At 47.9% G+C, this 20,355-nt stretch overlaps 1 protein-coding gene and 1 pseudogene across 2 annotated transcripts in view; one reads left to right on the top strand and one right to left on the bottom strand.

Moving 5' to 3' along the window:
- LOC308620096 (forkhead-associated domain-containing protein 1-like) overlaps window positions 1-15,252 on the top strand; it is an 88,868-nt gene extending 73,616 nt beyond the window's left edge. Inside the window, exons 12-17 of the mRNA XM_081239425.1 lie at window positions 877-1,006; window positions 1,694-1,818; window positions 4,739-4,834; window positions 5,255-5,475; window positions 6,012-6,177; window positions 14,757-15,252. Coding sequence (XP_081095551.1) covers window positions 877-1,006; window positions 1,694-1,818; window positions 4,739-4,834; window positions 5,255-5,475; window positions 6,012-6,177; window positions 14,757-14,873 — 855 coding nt within the window. The 3' untranslated portion in view covers window positions 14,874-15,252. The remainder of the gene's footprint in view (window positions 1-876; window positions 1,007-1,693; window positions 1,819-4,738; window positions 4,835-5,254; window positions 5,476-6,011; window positions 6,178-14,756) is intronic.
- LOC308620770 (centrosomal protein of 78 kDa-like) overlaps window positions 1-20,355 on the bottom strand; it is a 1,829,729-nt pseudogene that overhangs the window by 947,329 nt on the left and 862,045 nt on the right. The gene's annotated exons all lie outside the window — the stretch shown is intronic.

Below are 20,355 nucleotides of genomic sequence, written 5' to 3'. Positions count from 1 at the left end.
GCAGATTCTGACTCAGCAGGTCTTGGGTGGGGGGAGCCTGGGATTCTGCATTTCTGAACAGCTCCCAGCTGGTACCGATAGCAGAGCTCTGCAGACTACATTTTCAGCCACAAAGTCTTAGAAGAAGGTTTTCCCCAAGTTGGCCGGTTAGAACCACCTGGGGCTTTCCTGGTGGCGCAGTGGTTGAGAGTCCGCCTGCCGATGCAGGGGACACCGGTTCATGCCTCGGTCCGGGAGGATCCGACATGCCGCGGAGCGGCTGGGCCTGTGAGCCATGGCCACTGAGCCTGCGTGTCCGGAGCCTGTGCTCCGCAACGGGAGAGGCCACAAGAGTGAGAGGCCCGAGTAACGCAAAAAAAAAAAAAAAAAAAAAAAAAGGCCGCTCCGGGACTTCCCTGGCGGTCCAGTTGTTAAGACTCTGTGCTTCCGCTGCAGGGGGCGCGGTTTCGATCCCCGGTCAGGGAACTAATATCCCACATGCCGCATGGTGCCGGCAAAAAAAAAAAAGCCCCTCCAGGAGCAAATTGATGTGATTGTTCAGAGATGAGACCAGAATGAGAACAAGTGGAAACCCCAGCTCAGAAGAGCATTAGAAGAACAAGAGAAAGAAAACGTGGGGAGGGAACACAGGGGGGATCTCTTATTTATAGTGATGCTAAGTCGGTAGGAAAGTTGGAAATCTTCCTAGATGTGACTTTGTATTCGAAATGAAATTTTTTAATTCCTTTCTGCTGAAGCCCTGTAATGATATTTTCCAAGGTACTAAGTAAGTGACAGGGTTTCTGCTAATCCATGATTTGTTCATGTTTCTTCAAATACAAGAGAGGGAGGTTGTGATCACTGATAAAGCTGCTGTCCTCACCATTCTGGCCACAGGAGCAGTCCTTCAGTGATCTAGGGGCCAAGTGCAAAGCGTCCCGACATGAGGAAGTCATTCAGTGTCAGAAAAAGGCTTTATCTGAGCTTCGTGCACGAATTAAAGAACTTGAGAAGGCCTGCTTGTCAAGTAAGTTTCCTCCTGCCTAGTCACGCCCTCTGTGCTGAGAACCATGGGCCCCAGACTTGAGGGTTCACTTTAGGGACTAACCAATTTGCCAGGACCACCATCTTCTATCCCCATCATTTCATAACTAAAAAAACAGAGTTATAAAAAAAGATGGGCAGGAAAAAAAAATAGATGGGTAGGCATGAGCTCAGAGTCAAGAGCAGGCCTTGATATTAAATAAACAGGATTTCATGAAAAACTCAGAACCTTGTCCCTCTTTTTCTTATTTCACTGTGGCCCAGTGAAAACTTTTTCATAGACTGATGCTGTGCAAGGACCAACCTTGGGGAACTTCCCAGGATAAATACCCTGTTTAGAGGGAATAGGGCTTTCAAGAAGCCAAGCTTGCTGCTGGGTGGAGCCCTGGGCTAGGACACAGAAGCCTGGGTTCAAGTCCATCCTCACACCTGTGGCCGAAGGTTCCCCCTCAGTGCCCCCGCCCTGGGAGGCTGCAGCCTCATATGAGCTGTGTGGCCTTGGACAAGTCATTTCACCTCTCTGGGCCTCGATGCCTCACCTGCCAAGGGAGGATGGTGAGCTAATTAGTACTGGCCTGTGGTAAGTGTCCAGTAAATAGCAGCTGTGACTTTTACATGCAGTAACTTCTTCCTGAGCCTTTCTTTTGAGTGTAAACTTTTTCTTTTATAGATCACAAGGACCACATGGATGGATCATTTCTAGACTTAAAGACCCTCGGGATGGAAAAAAATATTCGGAAAATATTGGATGTAAAACCTGACTTGCCAACTTTTTCAAGAGTAGAGATCAGAACGGTAACCAAAGAAACTTTGTCTCTGCATTGACTGACACGTGGGGAGGGTGGGCATGAGGACAGACACTAGTCGTGTGCCCTGGCACCACTGTATACATCATTGGTTCGAGGCCAGGTCCTCCCTGATGGGCTGGCACCTGTATGGACTGGTCGGTGCCTGGCCGTACCAGCGATCCAATGTTTGAATAGAAAGGCGGCTTCCCATCATGTACAGCATGATATAGCATTGCACTGATGCTGGCCAGGTCAATCTCTGGGCCCTCCTTTTCACATCACATGTTATATTCTGCAGAAAATATCCAACAAGCTAATGTACAACATTATGTCATGAGCTTGCCTAACATTTGCTTTTTGCTATAAACTGAAAAACATGAACACATAAAGGGCAGCAGAAGGGAGCCATGATGATTAAGAAGACACAAGTTCTAGAATCAGAGACCTGTGTCCTAATCCCAGCTCTGCAAGCTCTGTGACCTTGGGCAGCCTCCTAACCTTTCTGGGACTTCATTTCCCAGCTGTAAAATGATGATGGAAAAATTAAAGGAGATCATCATGTAAAGTGCTTATCCCAGTGCCTAGCTCATAGCGAGCACTTTAATAGATGATAGTTATTATTGTCAAACAGTATTTAAAGAGTATTATCCAAGAAAACCTTCCTTTCTTAGGGAGCATAGTTTGTGTTTTCCAGGATTTTCAGAAGTAATTTGATTGTTAGGTTGAAGGTGCCGTGTATCCTAAATGGATGTTTGATCAGGTGTTTGACTGACACATGACAATGGACAGCTCAGGTCAGTGTGGCTTGCTGCGGCAGCTGGTCTAAACCAGCTTTTGGAAAACATAATAAAGCCATCCTCTCTGTACCAGCATTTTCTCCTACAATTTTTCTAGACATTTGCTCACACGTCTAGAGATGTGAGTCTTCAGAAACGTGTTGGTCTTCCTGGTAAAATCGAATCTTCCTTCTCTGAGGTTGGGAGTAGAGGGACCGTCTCCAGGTGGGGAGCTCAGCTGGATCTCACGTCCTGATGGTCCTGCTTCCAAGATTGACCTTCCCCTTGGCAACAAGCCCTCATCCCACCACTGACACCACAGAGCAGGAAACCTCCCAACTCTCAATCCTCCAAGGTTGGCAGTAATTAAAGGAAAGAGCAGGAGGAAGAATAGCTGACATCTGTGAACTGCTTACTGTGTGCCAGGCGTTGAGCTCAGCCGATTCCATGCCTTATGTCATTTAACCATCGTAGCAGCCTTGTGTCATAGTTACTATTATTGTCCCCATTTAACAGATAAGAAAAAGTAAGGCTTCAGGAGGTCAAGTACCTCACCCAAGGTCACAGAATAATGATTGAAGACACACCAGGGGTGTGTCCCTGGTGGTGTGTCTGCGAGCCTGCAGAGACCGGGTGGGGACTGTGTGCTTGGATCCTGTAGCCCAGGCTCTTCCTTAGTGACCCTCCCCTCAGGAAAAGAGGGGGCGTCTGGAGAGGTACAGAGGATGCAGCTCAGGGTAGCTGAAGACACTGAACAGCATCTCAGGTTCTTTTTGCAGCAGATCTGCCCGGTTTATTGTCATCTTCAGATACCCTCTTTTATTCTCATCTCCATAGGTACATAGACAAATATGTCCACTCTTATCTATCACAGTCACTTTGGGGGCGTTTATATTTTTGTAGTTGTTTTGTTTTTAATCTCAGAGGGTTTCAGGGTAGTGCCAACAAATGCTAGGGCTAAGAGAGGCTCATGGCAAGCATTAAAAGCCAATTTATTTTTTAAGGAGGCTTGTTATGGTTATTTGTAGTCGTTCAGATCAGGTCCCCTATTCAGTCTGGTGGCCTTTCCATGCAGTCAGTTGGGCTTCCAGCAGCCAGCTGGCTGGTTGGGGTCTTAGGGAGATGCAGCTGCAAACACTATCTGCATTGTCTCTGGAAAGGGTCTGAAGTGATGCCCACCCACCAGGTTCCAGAGCTAGGAGAAGGTTGGGCCGAATTTTGTGAGGGTATGGTTTCTGCTGCACAGAAATGAGATTCCTTTAGTAAAAAGGAGGGAGGCCATTTTCCACTTAACCTTCATTCGTTCATTCGACAAACATGACCACTATGCACCACTCGGTGACAGGTGCCATGCTGGGCACAAGGAGGGAGATAGTGAGCAAAAGCCACATGGTCTCCATTTTTCTGGAGCTTGTCTTCTCAACATCAGCGGTACTGATTTTTTGAGCCAGGTCACTCTTTGTTTGGGAGACTGCCCTATGCATCATGGGGTGTTTAGCAGCATCCTTGTCCTCTACCCACTAGACGCCAGCAGCAATTATGACAACCACAAATGTGTCCAGGCATTGCTAAATGTCCTGGAGGGGGTAGGGTGGACAGAGTCACCCCCGGTTGAGAACCACTGGCCTAAAGGGAAGACAGACGAGACGGTGGCCAAAGAACGGCACAAGTGATGCATCATTTCAAAGGCAGTTGTGCTCTGAAGGGGTAGGAGCACAGTCATAAAGAAAGCAGTTCACAGAGTCAGAGTGGATTTAAAACCAACTCTCTTGGCGTGGACATATATACACACACACGCTACCAAAGGTAAAATAGATAGCTAGTGGGAAGCAGCTGCATCACACAGGGAGAGCAGGTCGTTGCTGTGTGTCTACCTAGAGGGGTGGGATAGGGAGGGTGGGAGGGAGATGCAAGAGGCAGGGGATATGGTGATATATGGATACGTATAGCTGATTCACTTTTTGATACAGCAGAAACTAACACACCATTGTAAAGAAATTATACTCCAATAAAGATGTTAAAAAAATTAACTCTCTCAAATTATTCTTTAGTAACTTTCCAGTTCTTCCATTATTCTTTGGGTTATTATTCTGGATGTAGAAAATCATAATGGAATGCCAAGAGAGTTTTTCTTCTTTTTTTTTATTTCAGCCTCAAAATGGCCTTTCCAGCCCAGGGTCCATCATGGTCTCTGAGAAGTTAGGGAAAATGGATGTGGCTGACGCTTTAGATCTCAGTGAAAACCTGGTAGGTATACCCAGCATCAGTCCCCTCCTGTCCAAACCTGTGTGCCCTGCAGATAGTTTAAACATCAACTCCACATACATGTTTAGTTGTTACAGTAGCTCCACGAGACCCATCTCCTATCCCAGCACGGGCTGGAAATTGCAGAGCCCAATTCCTTGGAAGAATGGGTAGTAAGAATGAATGTTTATGTCTGTTGTCATTCCCCCTCCCCCACCCCAATTCTCAAAAAGGCATAGTGTAAATAGATGCGGGGGAAAATGAAAGTCGTACTAAAAACCCCAAATTCACTCATTTGCAAAGCATGTGTTTCTTCTCTGCAACTGCAGAAAATGAATGAAACAGAATTAGATGTTTGCCTCCTCAAAGTGGCCACCAGCGGTCTTGGGCCAGGCCTCTTACCTGAGAAATGCTTTCTCGTAGTACATGGATATGAGCAAAACCCTCGGGACTTTGATGAACATCAAAGATATGTCAGGTCACGTGTCCATGAAACACCTCTCCCCAAAAGAGAGGGAGAGAGTCTACCAGCTTCGACAAAGAGACCTGTACCTGGTGTTTGATAAGATCACCCTACTCAAGAACCAGCTGCAGAGAAAAGAAGAGCTTTTGAGACGATACGAGGAGGACATTGAACAGCTCAAGTATGGCCCGTGTCCCCGGCAAAAGGCCCAGGCCTCCATTCTCCAGGCTAAACCTCGGTGCAGCTGCAGACCCGTAGGGACCAGGACAAGAGGACAGAGGCCTGGGTGTGGAGGGGGGAGGCGGGATGGTGACTCAGGGCCTTATGGACCCAAGTCTCTGGGCAAGAAAGCAGCAGTTAAAGTACCCTACTCTTAAGGAATAAGGTGCACCTTTTATAAATGTGTCTGATGTTTCACCATGTGTGTGCTTTTCGTAATTCCACCCTATTTTCAGTGGTATCCGTTCCCCCACCCTCTCTGGGAAATTGGGAGGGGCTGGTAGCATAACCGTTGACCCCTTCATGCTGCACGTCCACAGCCAATGGGCTATTTATTCTGCCCTCTAGTCCCCACATCTTCAGCCTTCCCCCCACTTGTAAGGAAACCGCGAAGCCAGGCATATATGGAAGTGTTCTGAGGATCTCCCAGGTCAGGAGCATTGGTGGTGAGTGAGAAAGCTGAGGAGAAAAGAGACTTTGTCTCTCCCGTGTGCTCAGGCAGAGCAAAGTGTCGGTTCAGATGTACCAGTCACAGGTGGCAAAGCTGAAGGACGACATCTCCAAAGAGGCCGAAGGAAAGGCGCTGCTGAAGGAGGCCCTGGCGCACATGGAAGAGAGGCTGCACCAGGAGAAGAGGGTCACCAGGGCGATCAGGCAGCAGAAGGTGAGAGGTCCCTGCTCGGAGCAGAGCCTCTGAGGCTGCCCCTCAGCTCCCTTTAGAAACAGCCAACTGAGGTCCCAGTGGGATCCAGGCAGCACAGAATGCATTCGCTCATTGCAAAGGAAGGTGGCAGAATAGCTTTAGCGTTAGGCAGACTTAGGTTTAGACTCTTGTTCTGCCATTTACTGTGTGGCTTCAGGCAGCTTTTATTTTTTTACCATCTTTATTGGAGTATAATTGCTTTACAGTGTTGTGTTCATTTCTGCTGTATAACAAAGTGAATCAGCTATATGCATACGTATATCCTCAGATCCCTCCCTCTTGTGTCTCCCTCCCACCCTCCTTATCCCACCCATCTAGGTGGTCACAAGGCACTGAGCTGATCTCCCTGTGCTATGCAGCTGCTTCCCACTAGCTATCTATTTTATGTTTCGTAGTGTATATATGTCCATGCCACTCTCTCACTTCGTCTCAGCTTACCCTTCCCCCTCCCCATGTCCTCAAGTCCATTCTCTACCTCTGTGTCTTTATTCCTGGCTGCCCCTAGGTTCATCAGAACCTTGTTTTTTTTTTTTTTTTTTAGATTTCATATATATGTGTTAGATTAACCTCTCTGAGACTCATAGTCTAGCTTGCCTCTATTTTTTTAAACTTCCTTTTTCTTTAATTTAATTTTTATTTTATATTGGAGTATAGTTGATTTGCAGAGTTGTGTTAGTTTCAGGTGTACAGCAAAGTGATTCAGTTATACATATACATATATCTATTCTTTTTCAGATTCTTTTCCCATATAAGTTATTACAGAATATTGAGTAGAGTTCCCTGTGCTATACAGTAGGTCCTTGTTGATTACATATTTTATGTATAATAGTGTGCATATGTTAATCCCAAACTCCTAATTTGTCCCTCCCCAACACATTTCCACTTTGGTAACCATACGTTTGTTTTCAAAGTCTGTGAGTCTGTTTCTGTTTTGTAAATAAGCACATTTGTATCATTTTTTTTAGATTCCACATATAAGTGATATCAAATGATATCTGTCTTTGTCTGACTTACTTCACATAGTATGATAGTCTCTAGGTCCATCCATGTTGCTGCAAATGGCATTACTTCATTCTTTTTTATGGCAGAGTAGTATTCCACTGTATATTTGTACCACATCTTCTTTATCCACTCCTCCATCGACATTTAGGCTGCTTCCATGTCCTGGCTGTTGTGAACAGTGCTTTCTGAGACTCATAGTCTAGCTCGTCTGTATTTTTTTAACTTTTGAAAATTCGTGTATTTTATTTTGTTGTTTCTATCCAGATAACTATTTTTTCCACCAGTTTTATTGAGACATAATTGACACATAGCACTGTACTGAGTTTAAGGGTGTCCAGCGTCATGATCTGACTTCCCTGCCTCCTGCAATGATGACCACAATCAGTTGAGTGAACAGCCCGAGTGTTTTCAAAGGCGGCGATTCTGATTGTCATTGTTCTGCCAGGTGCCAGGGATACACCGAGGAATAAGCTCTCTGAGAATAAAGATCTGGGTTTGCTCTTCTGAGTAGCCAGAATAGTACTCCAGTCTTTCTGACTTGGGGCTGTGTATTTGTATATGCATGCTTGCGTGTATGTGTGTACATGTGAGTATGTGCTGTGTGTTGGCATGTGTGTGTATTTGTATGTGTGTGTTTGTTGCCTGCATGAGCTCTAAGGAGGCCAAGGTCATAGAAGGGTGCCCTTCTCCTCAACCAGGAGGTGATGGTCAGATAGTTCCTTGCAGAAGCCTGCCCCCCATCCTGCGAACCTTCCAGGCAATAGGTTTCCAGACAGCAGTCTCTCTGGCTTAGAGCCCCAGAAATGAAAAGTGGCTGTCCTGCTCTGAGGGAGCCTGGATGCAGTGTTTCCAGTGCTCACTGCTGTGAATTAAACATCACAGACCTTAGTCTGCATATGTCATGGGGCTGCCTCAGGCAGAGGACAGTTTCCTTTCACACCAAGCAATGCCAGGGAGAGCTGGGCCAGTGACAGAGTTGTGACTTTCCCTTTGATGAGCCCTGTGGAGAGCTCACCCCTCCCCGAAGTGCCCCCACCCGCCCCCAGGGCTTGGCAGACTAGGCCCCAAAGCAGAGACACCAGACCACAGAATGGGACAGCGAAGGGCCCAAAAAAGGCCATTGTCATGTACTGAAAGCCTGAGGATTTACATAATCAGGCTTCACATGCTTTATTCCTGGGCTGCCTCATTCACACACATGGCAAGGGACATGCCTGCCTGTTTGGCGCTAGACATCCCTCAGCCGAGAAGGGTCTGAAATGGCCAAGTTGAACCTGTGTCAGGGTCCCCAGAAGAGCTTCAGCTAGTAGCTTTCAAATTCGTGGAATTCACAACTGGGGGAAAGACTTACCAAGAGGCAGGCACCTGCTCCACACCGCACATGCTTCATCTCTCCCATCAACCCGCAAGGGATGCTGGCAAGTGTCATCCCCTTAGAGAGAGGCGAAAGCTGATTTGACAGAGGGTACCCTTCCCTGGCTACTAAGTGGCAGAAACAGGATTTCCTCCCCACCTGCTGCCCTCCCCCGCCCAGGTTCACTTTTCCACACCCCTTCCTTCTGTGTCTCCCTTACCAGGGTGGCCCCCTTGGATACCTCGCACCATTGCTCCTGGGGGTTTCACTCCAGGACTCAGGTTTGCATTTCAGGCTTGTTGTTAATATGTTGTCAGAAATCCCTGTTTGTCAGGAAGAAAACAATATTACATTTTGTGTTTTGCTGGATCCTAAAGGGCACTTGTATACATCTGTCTTGGCATCCGTTCCTTCCAGGGAGTATATCTTCGTTGTCTTTAAGCAGAAATTAACAGAAAGTAGAATTCCTCTTTTCTAAGTTTTACACTTAGTATTTTCACAAGGAGCCTTAGTTTTTTAGCCTCCTGTATAAAACTTTGAAACTCTTCACCCGTTCACAGAGGTGGCAAAGTTGAAGCACTGAGATGAAATGACACATCTTAAGCCTCAGAATTGCCCCCCCCCAAAAAAAATGGAGTTTGTAGTTTTAATGTTTGACCATCTCTTCACCAAGCAGACCTTTCAAGAATCAAAAGTCCTATTTCCACACTAATATCTCTGGCTGTGAAAATGAGACTTGGTATAAGATGCTGGGCCTTCACAGCGAACTGGGCCTGTGGCTCTGTCCATGTGGCAGAGGGACGGGAACCGCGGCCCAGGCCGTGCTCACTCGAATCCACTTCCCACATCACTCGAGAAGCCGGCAGTGTCTCTCAGAGTTCAGAGGCCAGATTTGGAGTCAAACAAATAGGGGTCAAGCCCCACCGCTGCCCCGAATGACCCTGAGTAAGTGGCTTGACCTCTGTATCACAGGTTCCTCAACAAAAGCAACCAAAACTGTTAGCAAGGGGCCTACTGCGTGGGGCAGCGGGAGCGTTAAATGGCAAAATGCCTGCAGTGCGTGGCACATCACAAGCCCCATTTCTAAGGGTGAAGAATAGGCAGCTCATGGATGGGTGGGGATTCCTCTAATTCTTTCAGGGAGCTTCCTGCCAGCCGACGCCTTCCCCAGTCCTCCCAAAGCCGCCAGCTCTTATGGGACGTGCTCTTCTCTTTGGTGAATACGACTAGGGCCACGGCCAAGAAAGGACCCAGATACCTTTTGTGAATGGGCTAAGGCTGGGATTTTCAAGAGGAAATTTTTAAATGCACAGAAGTTGCCACTTGGGAAGCACGCAAGCCCTTTCTTAGGGCTTGAAGTGTAAGAAAGGCTGAAGGGCACCGGCTGCTTCTGGCAGGAGAAGCCGCTTAGCTCTCCTGCCAATCAAATTTCCAGCCAATCAAGTCCTGGCTAGCGGCGTGACCACTGCTTTGCCTTGTGGTCTCAGCCAGGAAAACCTCCTAACCTTCCCTCTGCTTAGTTAGCTCAGATCCCTCTTCTTTAAGATGAGAATAAAAATGGCACCTAGCTCGTAGCCTTCCCAGTGGGAGCTTGTATACAAAACCCTTAGCACATAGGACCACAAAGCATACATGCTCTCCTACCATCGTCATTATCCTCACTATTCTCTTTAACTCACTATCTTCCAAGATTTCCTTGGGCCCAGGTATTCTCAAGATTCTGGCTTCCTCCGTGCCACTTGTGTGTTTTGTTTGTTTGTTACTTTGTTTGTTTTTGCGGTACGCAGGCCTCTCACTGTTGTGGCCTCTCCCGTTGTGGAGCACAGGCTCCGGACACGCAGGCTCAGCGGCCATGGCTCACGGGCCCAGCCGCTCGGCAGCATGTGGGATCCTCCTGGACCGGGACACGAACCCGTGTCCCCTGCATCGGCAGGTGGACTCTCAACCACTGCGCCACCAGGGAAGCCCCACAATTGGTAGATGTTGTGTAGGAGGGGCGTGGGATTGGAGGGGCTTCGGGTGGTGCTCTTCCGCCCACAATGATGAAGTAGAACCATGTGGCCAGGCCTATGCAGCATACGGATAGAAGAAGGCTAAAGAAAAAGACCCTCCCCCACCCCCTTCATCACATCCCAGTGAGTTCAGTAAAGTTCAGGAAAAGCAGGTGCACAGGGGCCAGGCTCTGCCCTCAGTGCCCAGCTGCCCACTGATGGAACTTAATCCAGGAAGGAATTTTGCTGCAGTGTTCAAACTGGGGTTCCCTGGAGCCTTTGGGTGCCATGGAAGGGTGTGACTCTCAAAGCACACACACCTTTCTCCCGCCAGAGAAGCTCTCCGTTATCTTATACCCCAAGTTCCTCATGGGATTTTGCTTGGATAAACGGTTCTGCAAACCAAAGGGGGTGGGGATGGGGTGGGAGAGAAGAAGGCTGTTGGTTTAAAACTAACCCCTGCTCTATACTATCTGGGCATTTGGATAGTGATTGTCTCCGCGGAGTTTGTGATAAATACCGAGTGGCCGCAGGCTCGAGGCTTCTCCACGGAAAACCCTGGAGGGCAATTGTCAGTTCAATATGGGCCCATCAGCCTTCACGGACAGTCCTCTGAGGGTAGAGTTAGCATCCTTCTGGGAGAATGGAAGAGTCTCGTAAGCACCTATGCCCTGTCCCAAAAGACAGCCTTATTTCCTCCCTGAGTTTTGTGACTACCCGGTAGGGTTGCCAGATTGAGGGGAAAACAAACAAACCAAAAACACGATGCCCAGTTAAATTTTAATTTCAGATAAACAACAAAAGCTATTCAGTATAAATGTCCTAAATATTACACGGGGCATATTCACACTCACAAATTTGTTGGCTTCATTCTGAAATTCAGATTTAAAGGGGCATCCTGTATTTTATCTGGCAACCCCTCCAACATTTACTGAGCACCAACTAGACACCAAGCAGGGAGGTTCTGAACCAGGTGTCGCAAGATGGCAGCCCACAGATATATTCCATTTGTCTCTTGGGATTTTTTTTTTAAGTTACATTTCAAAATAGGGCAGTTTCCTGGAATATTCTGGATTTCCAGCTTCTCTGGGAAACTTGGAAGATCTGGCGACCCTAGGCCCACAGACCCACAAGCCACCATCACAAGCCTCCATCTTCCAGGCCCCTTAGAAAGGCGCTGGGCTCGTGTGTTTGCTGCTGTCCACCACCACCCCAGCTCACTTCACCCACTTCTTTTACTTTCCTGGCCGCTGTAGGAATCAGGTTGGCGACCCCAGTGGATGCTCAGGGCTCTAGGAGAACGTCTCCTTCCTGACACCACTGCACATTCACCTGCGGAGTGTCAGTCTGCAAGGGAGACCCCAGTTCCCTCTCACTTTTGTGTCTCCAGTGCCTAGGGGATGCTCTTTCTTTGATGAGCTGCCCCTGAGGTGCAGGGTCTTGAGCAGATCAGGGTCAGCAATAGTCATCAAACCCCAGGGGAGTGGCAAGCTCCAGGTTTTCAGTGATGCTGGCTTCCCAACAGGCCCCTGTAGTCCCTGCCAGGGAGGTTAGCCACTGGGGCTTTCAACATTTCCACTGGGTGGAAAGCCACTGGACATCTACAGCCTCTTCCACTGATCTAGGAGGCTCTGCTTCCAGCTAAAGCAGATCTGTCCTCCAAGAAGAATGCAGTATCCTTCATAGCCTTCTTGGTTGACCACCTCCTTCTCTGCTGGAATCTGGAACAGAGATTCCCTAAAAGGTGCAGCAGGACAGTGTAGCGTTACCCCAAAGCCACACCCCCTTCTGCAAACCTCTATCCTCACCTCCTCACCTAGGAAGGCTCAACATTCCATCCAAATGGGTAGCATCTGAAAGTTGAGAAAAATCCATTTTTCTCTGATGCAAAAGGCAAAGAAGAACATAAGCTAAATTTTGTCAATATTCTTTCTGTGTTAAAGAGACGAATGTTTGGAGAGCTGATGAAGAACTCAAAGATGCAGAACTCACATTTCCAGGTGAGCCAGAAGAGAGAAGAGTGAAAACCCTAGAACGTCAGCAGGAAGCCCAGTGGACAGTTATCCCACATCTATTATGTATTGAGCATTTGGCATGTGCCGGGCACAGAGCCAAACACTCGACGTGCAGTATCTGTTTTAAGCTTCACAACAACCCTATGGGGTGGGTGTTGTTATTATACCCAATTTACAGATGAGGTGTCTGAGGCTCAGAGACTTTCTTTGTCCAGAGCCACACAGCTCAGTAGGAGAGCTGGGAATCAGTGCAGATCTGACACCCAGGTGAGTGCTAGCTTTTCCTCCTTTAGGTTATAAACCTCCAGGTAATATACCTGATACATTTCCAGTGGTATTTCTCTTAAATTTCAAGGAAGCATCCTCTAGAATTCTCTTCAAAGTTGAGAATTAAGACTATGAAATCTTGAACATGTTGAAACATTGCCATTGACAAATCAGCCCTGGAACTGGAATTAAGCCAGTCCACGTTCCCACTTTGCAGACAGTAGAGGCGAGCTCTCAGGAAGCTAGAAAGCCAAACACATTTTGGTTGAATGTGAGAGAGGAGACATTCAAGTTTGATAAAAGGCCACAGTCATGCTGAGGCAACCAAATTATCATGGGAAGAAACGAAGATATTCTAGGTGAGGGATATATTTGGAAAATAGAAGCTTCTCAACCAGCATCCTTGTGCTAAGACCAGAAGGTGGTTACTCCCCAGAGCAGGATGTTAAGAGGATAGAGAGCATCCTGAGGGCCCCACTTGATCTGAGACGTTTGCCACCCTGCAAAGTGGAAATGACTGGAAGTTTGTTACTTATTCACTCACATATATGACTGAGCTGGGAGGAGGCAGAAACTGCCCTACATCTAGGTTTTGTCTGAGGACCACCTGGGGATGTGAAATGGCAGAGGAGATATTGGGATGGGCCCCGGATGTTGTGGGAACATTGTGCTTCTCTGAGATGTGAGACGCCCTGGAACTTCACGCTGCCTCTGGCTTTAACAGAAGCAGGACAGATGGTACTTCGGCTAAGAGCAAAGAGCCAGCTTCCCATTCTCCCTGCCCTCCAGCCTGAGCTTAGAAGTTTGGTGTCTAGGATCTCCTCAGTACAGAAAGGTTTCCTCCAGGTTCCTTGCCAAGTGTAACTTGGGCGACTCCTTCCCCAAGAGTGGGCCTTGGGCTTCCCTGGTGGCGCAGTGGTTGAGAGTCCGCCTGCCGATGCAGGGGACACGGGTTCATGCCCTGGTCTGGGAAGATCCCACATGCCGCGGAGCGGCTGGGCCTGTGAGGCATGGCCGCTGAGCCTGCGCGTCCGGAGCCTGTGCTCCGCAACGGGAGAGGCCACAACACTGAGAGGCCCGCGTACCGTAAAAAAACAAGGGGTGGTGGAGGGGGCTTTATTAAGGATATAGTGGTGAGTGCCTCATAAAAACTGGGAGCTGAAAGAGAGCCTGGCCTCGAAATAGAACTGGTAAGCCATCAGATCTCAGGCATCATCTCTTTTACACACATACAAGCATGCGCACATGCACACATAGGCCGTATCTCCTCTCTGTGTCTCTGTGTGGCTCCCCTGATCTCTGCTCTCTCCAGTCATGTGACAGGAAGGAATGACCTCATGGTCCCCCAGTTCAAAGGACCAGCCCTGGAAGCAAGTAGCATCTTAGAACCCATAACCCAAATCCTGGGAGTGACCATCTTAAAAGCCCAGCCCGTGCCAAGTGCCCGATCAGCTATGACCAGGGACAGAGTCATACACATGGCTGCCTGGATCCAGGAGTAGTGCTCAGAAAACGGTTAGACAGACCTCCTAGATTATGCTGCATTTTACCCTCCTAAGACATCAGAGACATAAGGCATTCAGTTCAGTAACAGCTTTTCGAGAGAAAGTCCATCCCAATGAAATTGCCTATCATCAGAAACTCCTGGTTCAAAAAAAGATGCAAATGTCAGAAGAAAACGTTATCTGTGTATCTGGAAGAGTGTACACCAAAATGTGAATAAGGTTACCTGTGGGTAGTGTGATAATGGTGGATCATTTTACCTTCGTTTTGCTCACGTCTATGTGTGTATATAAATACTTTTTACAACAAAGATTTTATTTTGAGTAACAAAAAATACCATTTGAGAAATATTTGGTGATCTCCCTACAATTATAGAGTTTGGGCATTTGTTGCTCTTGCTTGTTGTAGGTTGGAGCCAGAAAAGGCACCCCAAAGATGGACCAAGGAAGGGAGATGCTGAAGAGAGAAATGTCCAGCAAATCCAGCCAGAGCCTTCTGTTTTCTAAACCTGGTGGAAGGAACTAGAAACGTCGTCCCGCTGGGCCTCGCGTGATCCTCCGTGAGTCAGTGTAACTCTTCTGCGTCAAACTACTAAGATGCTTTTTTAGGACATTAAAGGTTGCTACCCTAGTGTGTTGCTTCCTAGACTGGTATTTTGCACAATACTGTATTTTGGAGTGTGTGAGGAGAGGGGTTCTTTTCACAGATATTATGAATGTAAACATACACAGGCATATGAAGAATAAGTTTGAAATTCAGACTCCTAGGCCTGGTAGATGCAATTATGTGTTTGGGTAGTGACAAACCCAAATGTCACACCTCCAAGGAGCTCTGAGAAGCCCGCAGTTGAGAAAACCCAGGGCGTGTACTGGGGCCACAGGACAGAATGGTAACCTCAGGGCTGTTGGGGCCATGGTATAGTGCATTTATATCTGAATTGATTATAATAAATGTGAACAGCAACCAGTTTTATCGCTTCCATAACAGTGAGTCATGTTTATATGGCGCTCTGCGGTGTTCAAAACACTTCTCGTCTAATCCTCTCTCAAGCCCTGGGAGGTAAATAGCATTATGTTCCCCATTTTACAAATGAGGAAGCTGAGGCCCAGAGAGGTTAAATGGCCCGTCTAAAGTCACACAGCTAGTAAATTCAAGAATTGGGTCTGGAACCCAGGTTTCTAACGCCATCTCACGCTGCCCATTCTGCCGCACCAAGACAGCCCAGTAGGTCAAGTCCCAGGCCATCAGGACAGACCAAGTACCCAGTCATCAAAGAACACACACTGCCCAGGTGGACACACCCCTTTCCCGTGATGTTTGAAGAGACCCTCATTTTTGCCTTCTCTCCAGCCATCTGTTCTCTCCCTGCCTTTCTTGTACAGCCAGAGACCACCAAACAAAACAGGAGGAAGAGCCAGAAGCCATGAATATCATTTATTTTTTATTTTTAAAAAGCCACAATAAAAGTATTTTGATATTTTAAAACCAAATGCATTCTTTATACTGATTAAAACTAGAAGGAAATGGGAAAAATGATTTGCATGATCTTCCACTAAAGGTACTTCTTACACAGTGAGAAGGGTGAGCATCACCTGACCTTAAAAATAATCTTGAAAATCCCAGCAGTTTTCCATAAAGAACATATTACTTATACTGTACCATATCCCCAAAATCCAAAACAGCAATCTCCAGCACCAGAAAAGATCACTTGGTCAGGCAGTAGTTAAGTAGCTGGCTCATGTTTGGAAGCCAAATTGTGTGAGAAAAAACTACTTTGGTTGAATACAAATATTTGAATTTGCATAAGTTAAATGTAATGCCTATGTGACTCCACTGTATTTGAGGTCTTTCAAAGGACGTGTTAATCTTTATCGTATCAACATTGCAACCCACAATGGCAATGTCCTTTCTTCACTCCTTGAACTAGATGGTTCTTTAGGTGTCTCCTCAGCCACACACCCCTTTCTCTGAGAATGCACATTCCCCAACCAGGTTTACCCTACCTACTGCTGCTCTCTTGGCCACACCTGACTGGCTGATCAGTAGATAGTCTACCCAAGCCAGACCAATCAGGTTTCTCTTCTAACCCAAGCTGGGCCAATCAGCACCTGTGCCCTTGATATTTGGAAGTGGGACACGGAGTTACCACACAGGTCATTAATGGCCCGGAGCTGAAAGTCTTGATGCAGTTCCCAGCTGGGGTGGCCATTTCTCCCACTGTGTTTGGAGAAACAAAGCCAGTCTTAGAAAGAGATGGCCAGGATAGATAAGCAACAGGTAGAGACAAGAAACCAAGACCCAGGGAATTCCCTGGCAGTCCACCCTGCGCTTTCACTGCCAAGAGCCCGGACTCAATCCCTGGTCAGTTAGCTAGGATCCCATAAGCCAAACCGTGTGGCAAAAATAAAAAAAAAAAGAAGAAGAAACCAAGACGACCCCCAGTGAGACAGTGCAGCAGACACTACAAGCCCCTTAGTCATTGCCTCCCTCTACTTTATAAGCAGCACGCGAAATGCCCTCATTTCCCAGCCTCCCTTGCAGCTAGACCTGGCTGTGTTGTTCAGTTCTGGCCAGTGACATGCAGGTGAAGGCCCTGGGCCTGGCTTCCCTTCTGGAATTAAAGGCAAGGCTTTGCTAGGAGAAAGTTTTTCTCTTTGTCCCTTTGCCTTGTCTCCTTATCCTCTCCTGGAGCTCGGACTTGGAGCTGGAGCAGCCATGTTGGGGATCACCAGGTAACAAGCAAGAGACCAAAGCCCACTTCAAAGGACAGTGGAGTGGAAAGACATGAAAAGCCTGGGTGGGAGCCTAGTGGCATCACTGTGCTCTGCACTGTACCTGAACTGCCTACCTCTGTACATCCTGTTGTATAAATAAATCAATCCTCTCAGTTTCAGCCACTGTAGTCAGATGTACCTGTTTGTGCTGTGGAGCCAACCACTCAAAAGTTAGTGACTTAAAATGGCAACTATTAGTTCTCATGATTCCAGGCGTCAAGCTGGCCCCTTGTACTGGTCTGGTTGGTTTGGCTGGGGCTAGTTTAGGGTGGCTTCGTGTACATGCCTGCCTGGTCATTGCCAGGCAAGCTGGGTTAGGACAGTGGTTCTCAACTGGGGGCGATTTTGCCACCCAGGGGGCATTGGGCAATGTCTGGACACACTTTGGTTGTTAAACTGGGGTGGGGGTGATCCTATCATCTCGGGGTAGAGTCCAGGGATGCTGCTAAACATCCTGCAGTGCACAGAACAGCTGCCCACAACCAAGACTTATTTGATCCAATATGTCAATAGTACCGAGAATGAGAAACCCTGGTCTAGAAAGGCCTCAGCTGGGACGTCTGATTCTGCCTGGTGTGGTCCCTCATCACCCAGCAGGCCAGACCAGGCCACGTGTGGTGGGTACAGGTTTCCAAGAGCAGCAGGAGAGAGAAAGCCGCAAAGCACACTTTTCAAGTCTCCACCTGCCATGTGTCTGCCAACATCTCATCAGACAAAGCAAGCCACATGGCTAGAGTTCATTTGGGAGGGGCTCCAAATTTTTACCATCTACCCACATCCAGGTTTCTGTTATTTAAAGCTGAAGGCAGCGCGCGCCCAGAGCGTTAACGGGCGGGGGCGGGGGTGTGGAGTTGGGAGGTCAACTGGGCCTCCTGGTAGCCTCCCTGAGTTCAACCAATCCAGTGAGGAGAAGCCGTGGGCGGGGCGAGCTCCTCTGCCAGAGCGGCGTGAAAAATTTCCCAAGGCAGAGCAAAAACCTTTCCTGAGCGACTGAGCATGCCCAGTGGTGAAAGGTCCAGCCCAACTTTCACCACATCCCAGACTCCAGAGGGACTTTTCTGAAACCCAGAGAATTGACCATGTCCTCAAACAGCTTAAAAATCTTCCAGGGCTCCCCCATGCCTCCTCAGGAAAAAAAGATCACACTTCAGTGGGTTTTTTATGCTTCATCCTCAACCTATTTCTTCAGCCACGTCTCCCACTACTTTTGCAAGAACTCTTTTGCTCCACGGATGTTGAAAAGTTGCAGCTTCTCATACATACCATGTTCTCTGTGCACACAGGTTCACCTACCTGCGATTCTCTGCCCAGGCCCTCTCTACCAGGGTAATTGCATCTGTGCTTTCTAGGTCTATGAAGACAGTCATGCTTCATCCCTCTGGCATAGCTCTTGTTTTTGTCTGTTTGTTTATTTTTTTGCATCTTTGTTGGAGTGTAGTTGCTCTACAATGGTGTGTTGGTTTCTGCTTTGTGGCAGGGTGAATCAGTTATGCATGTGCATGTGTTCCCATGTCTCTTCCCTCTTGCGTCTCCCTCCCTCCCACCCTCCCTGTCCCACCCCTCTAGGTGGTCGCGGGGCGCTGAGCTGATCTCCCTGTGCTGTGCGGCTGCTTCCCACTAGCTATCTATTTTATGTTTGCTGGTGTATATGTGTCCATGGCATAGCTCTTCTTACTCTGTGTTGTGAATATACTCTATGTGCTCACATGTCTTATCTTCACTAGAATGTGAGCTACTTGAGGGCAGGGGTCTTGGCATATTTTATACCTGGATGGAACTCTAAGACCGACCAGGGTGCCTGGCACAGGAGAGATACTCAATAATTGTTTATTGAATAAATGAATGGATTATGAGCTCCATGAAGGGAAAAAAAAAAAGCTGAATGCATTCCAACTGATGCAGAAAGTTGCCCTGATTCCTGATGACTTTCTGGTTCCTGGTTTCTTTCCTTGGAAAGGCCCATTCCAATGCCTGCCCTTGGGTTCCACTAGGACTTTTTGTATCACTCAAGATTCTCTGGTTGCAACCAACAGAAATCTCCTGTGGCTAACTTAAACAGAAAAGGAGATTACTGAAGGGAAATGCGGAAGGTTAGAGAAACAAAGGGCAAGCAAAGCGGAGGAGTCTGGACAGGCAGGAGCCATCTTTTCTTCCCCGTAGATGTCCCCTTTTTTCTTCAGCCGGTTTGAGTTTCTGTTATTTGCAACCAAAATGGCATTTACTAAGACGCTCTGCACAGCCCCAACTGGTAGCTCTGAGAAGCTACCAGCGACCTTTCTTTCCCCTGACGTTGTACCAAGGGACAGCAAGGTACCTGCAGTCCCCCCCCCAGAACTCCCAATCTTCTGATCCCCCAAGAAGCTAAAGCAAACAACTTCCTTCCGCCCTTGCCAATGGGGGCCCATTTGGATTTGTGACTTTGCAGATAAGGTGCCCTTCTCCAGCAACTTGGCAGAGCCAGCAGTGCCTGCAGTTGTGGAAACCGGGGTCATGAAGTGTCTACGGAAGAAAACAGATTCCCCTGGATCCGTGTTGCAAAGTGTGTTCCTGGTAAGTGGAGTGGTTTCCAATTTTTTAGGGTCTTAGGAATGAAAGCAATACACTAACGATGAGAGGAAACCCAAAATCTGCTAATGCATTTATTTTATTATTATTATTATTATTATTTTTAATTTATGGCTGCATTGGGTCTTCGTTGCTGCGCCCGGGCTTTCTCTAGTTGTTGTGAGCAGGGGCTACTCTTTGTTGCGTTGCGCGGGCTTCTCATTCCATGGCCTTCTCTTGTTGCGGAGCACAGGCTCTAGGCATGGAGGCTTCAGTAGTTGTGGCTCGCAGGCTCAAGAACGCAGGCTCAGTAGTTGTGGCGCACGGGCTTAGTTGCTCCGCGGCATGTGGGATCTTCCTGGACTAGGGCTCGAGCCTGTGTCCCCTGCATTGGCAGGCGGATTCTTAACCACTGCACCACCAGGGAAGCCCCTCATTTACTCTTAATGCTTCCCCCTGTTGAGGACAAACAGGAGGAAAAAAGAAAGGGCAGGGCTTCCTTGGTGGCGCAGTGGTTGAGAGTCCGCCTGCCAGTGCAGGGCACACGGGTTCGTGCTCTGGTCCGGGAGGATCCCACATGCCACCGAGTGGCTGGGCTCGTGAGCCATGGCTGCTGAGCCTGTGCGTCCAGAGCCTGTGCTCCGCAGCAGTAGAGGCCGCAACCGTGAGAGACCCACGTACCGAAAAGA

This window comes from Mesoplodon bidens (assembly GCF_964165515.1).
Source record: "Mesoplodon bidens genome assembly, chromosome: 7".
Lineage (NCBI taxonomy): Eukaryota > Metazoa > Chordata > Mammalia > Artiodactyla > Ziphiidae > Mesoplodon > Mesoplodon bidens.
The sequence above is the reverse complement of the archived record's forward strand: the minus strand, read 5'-3'. Positions and strand labels throughout refer to the sequence as shown.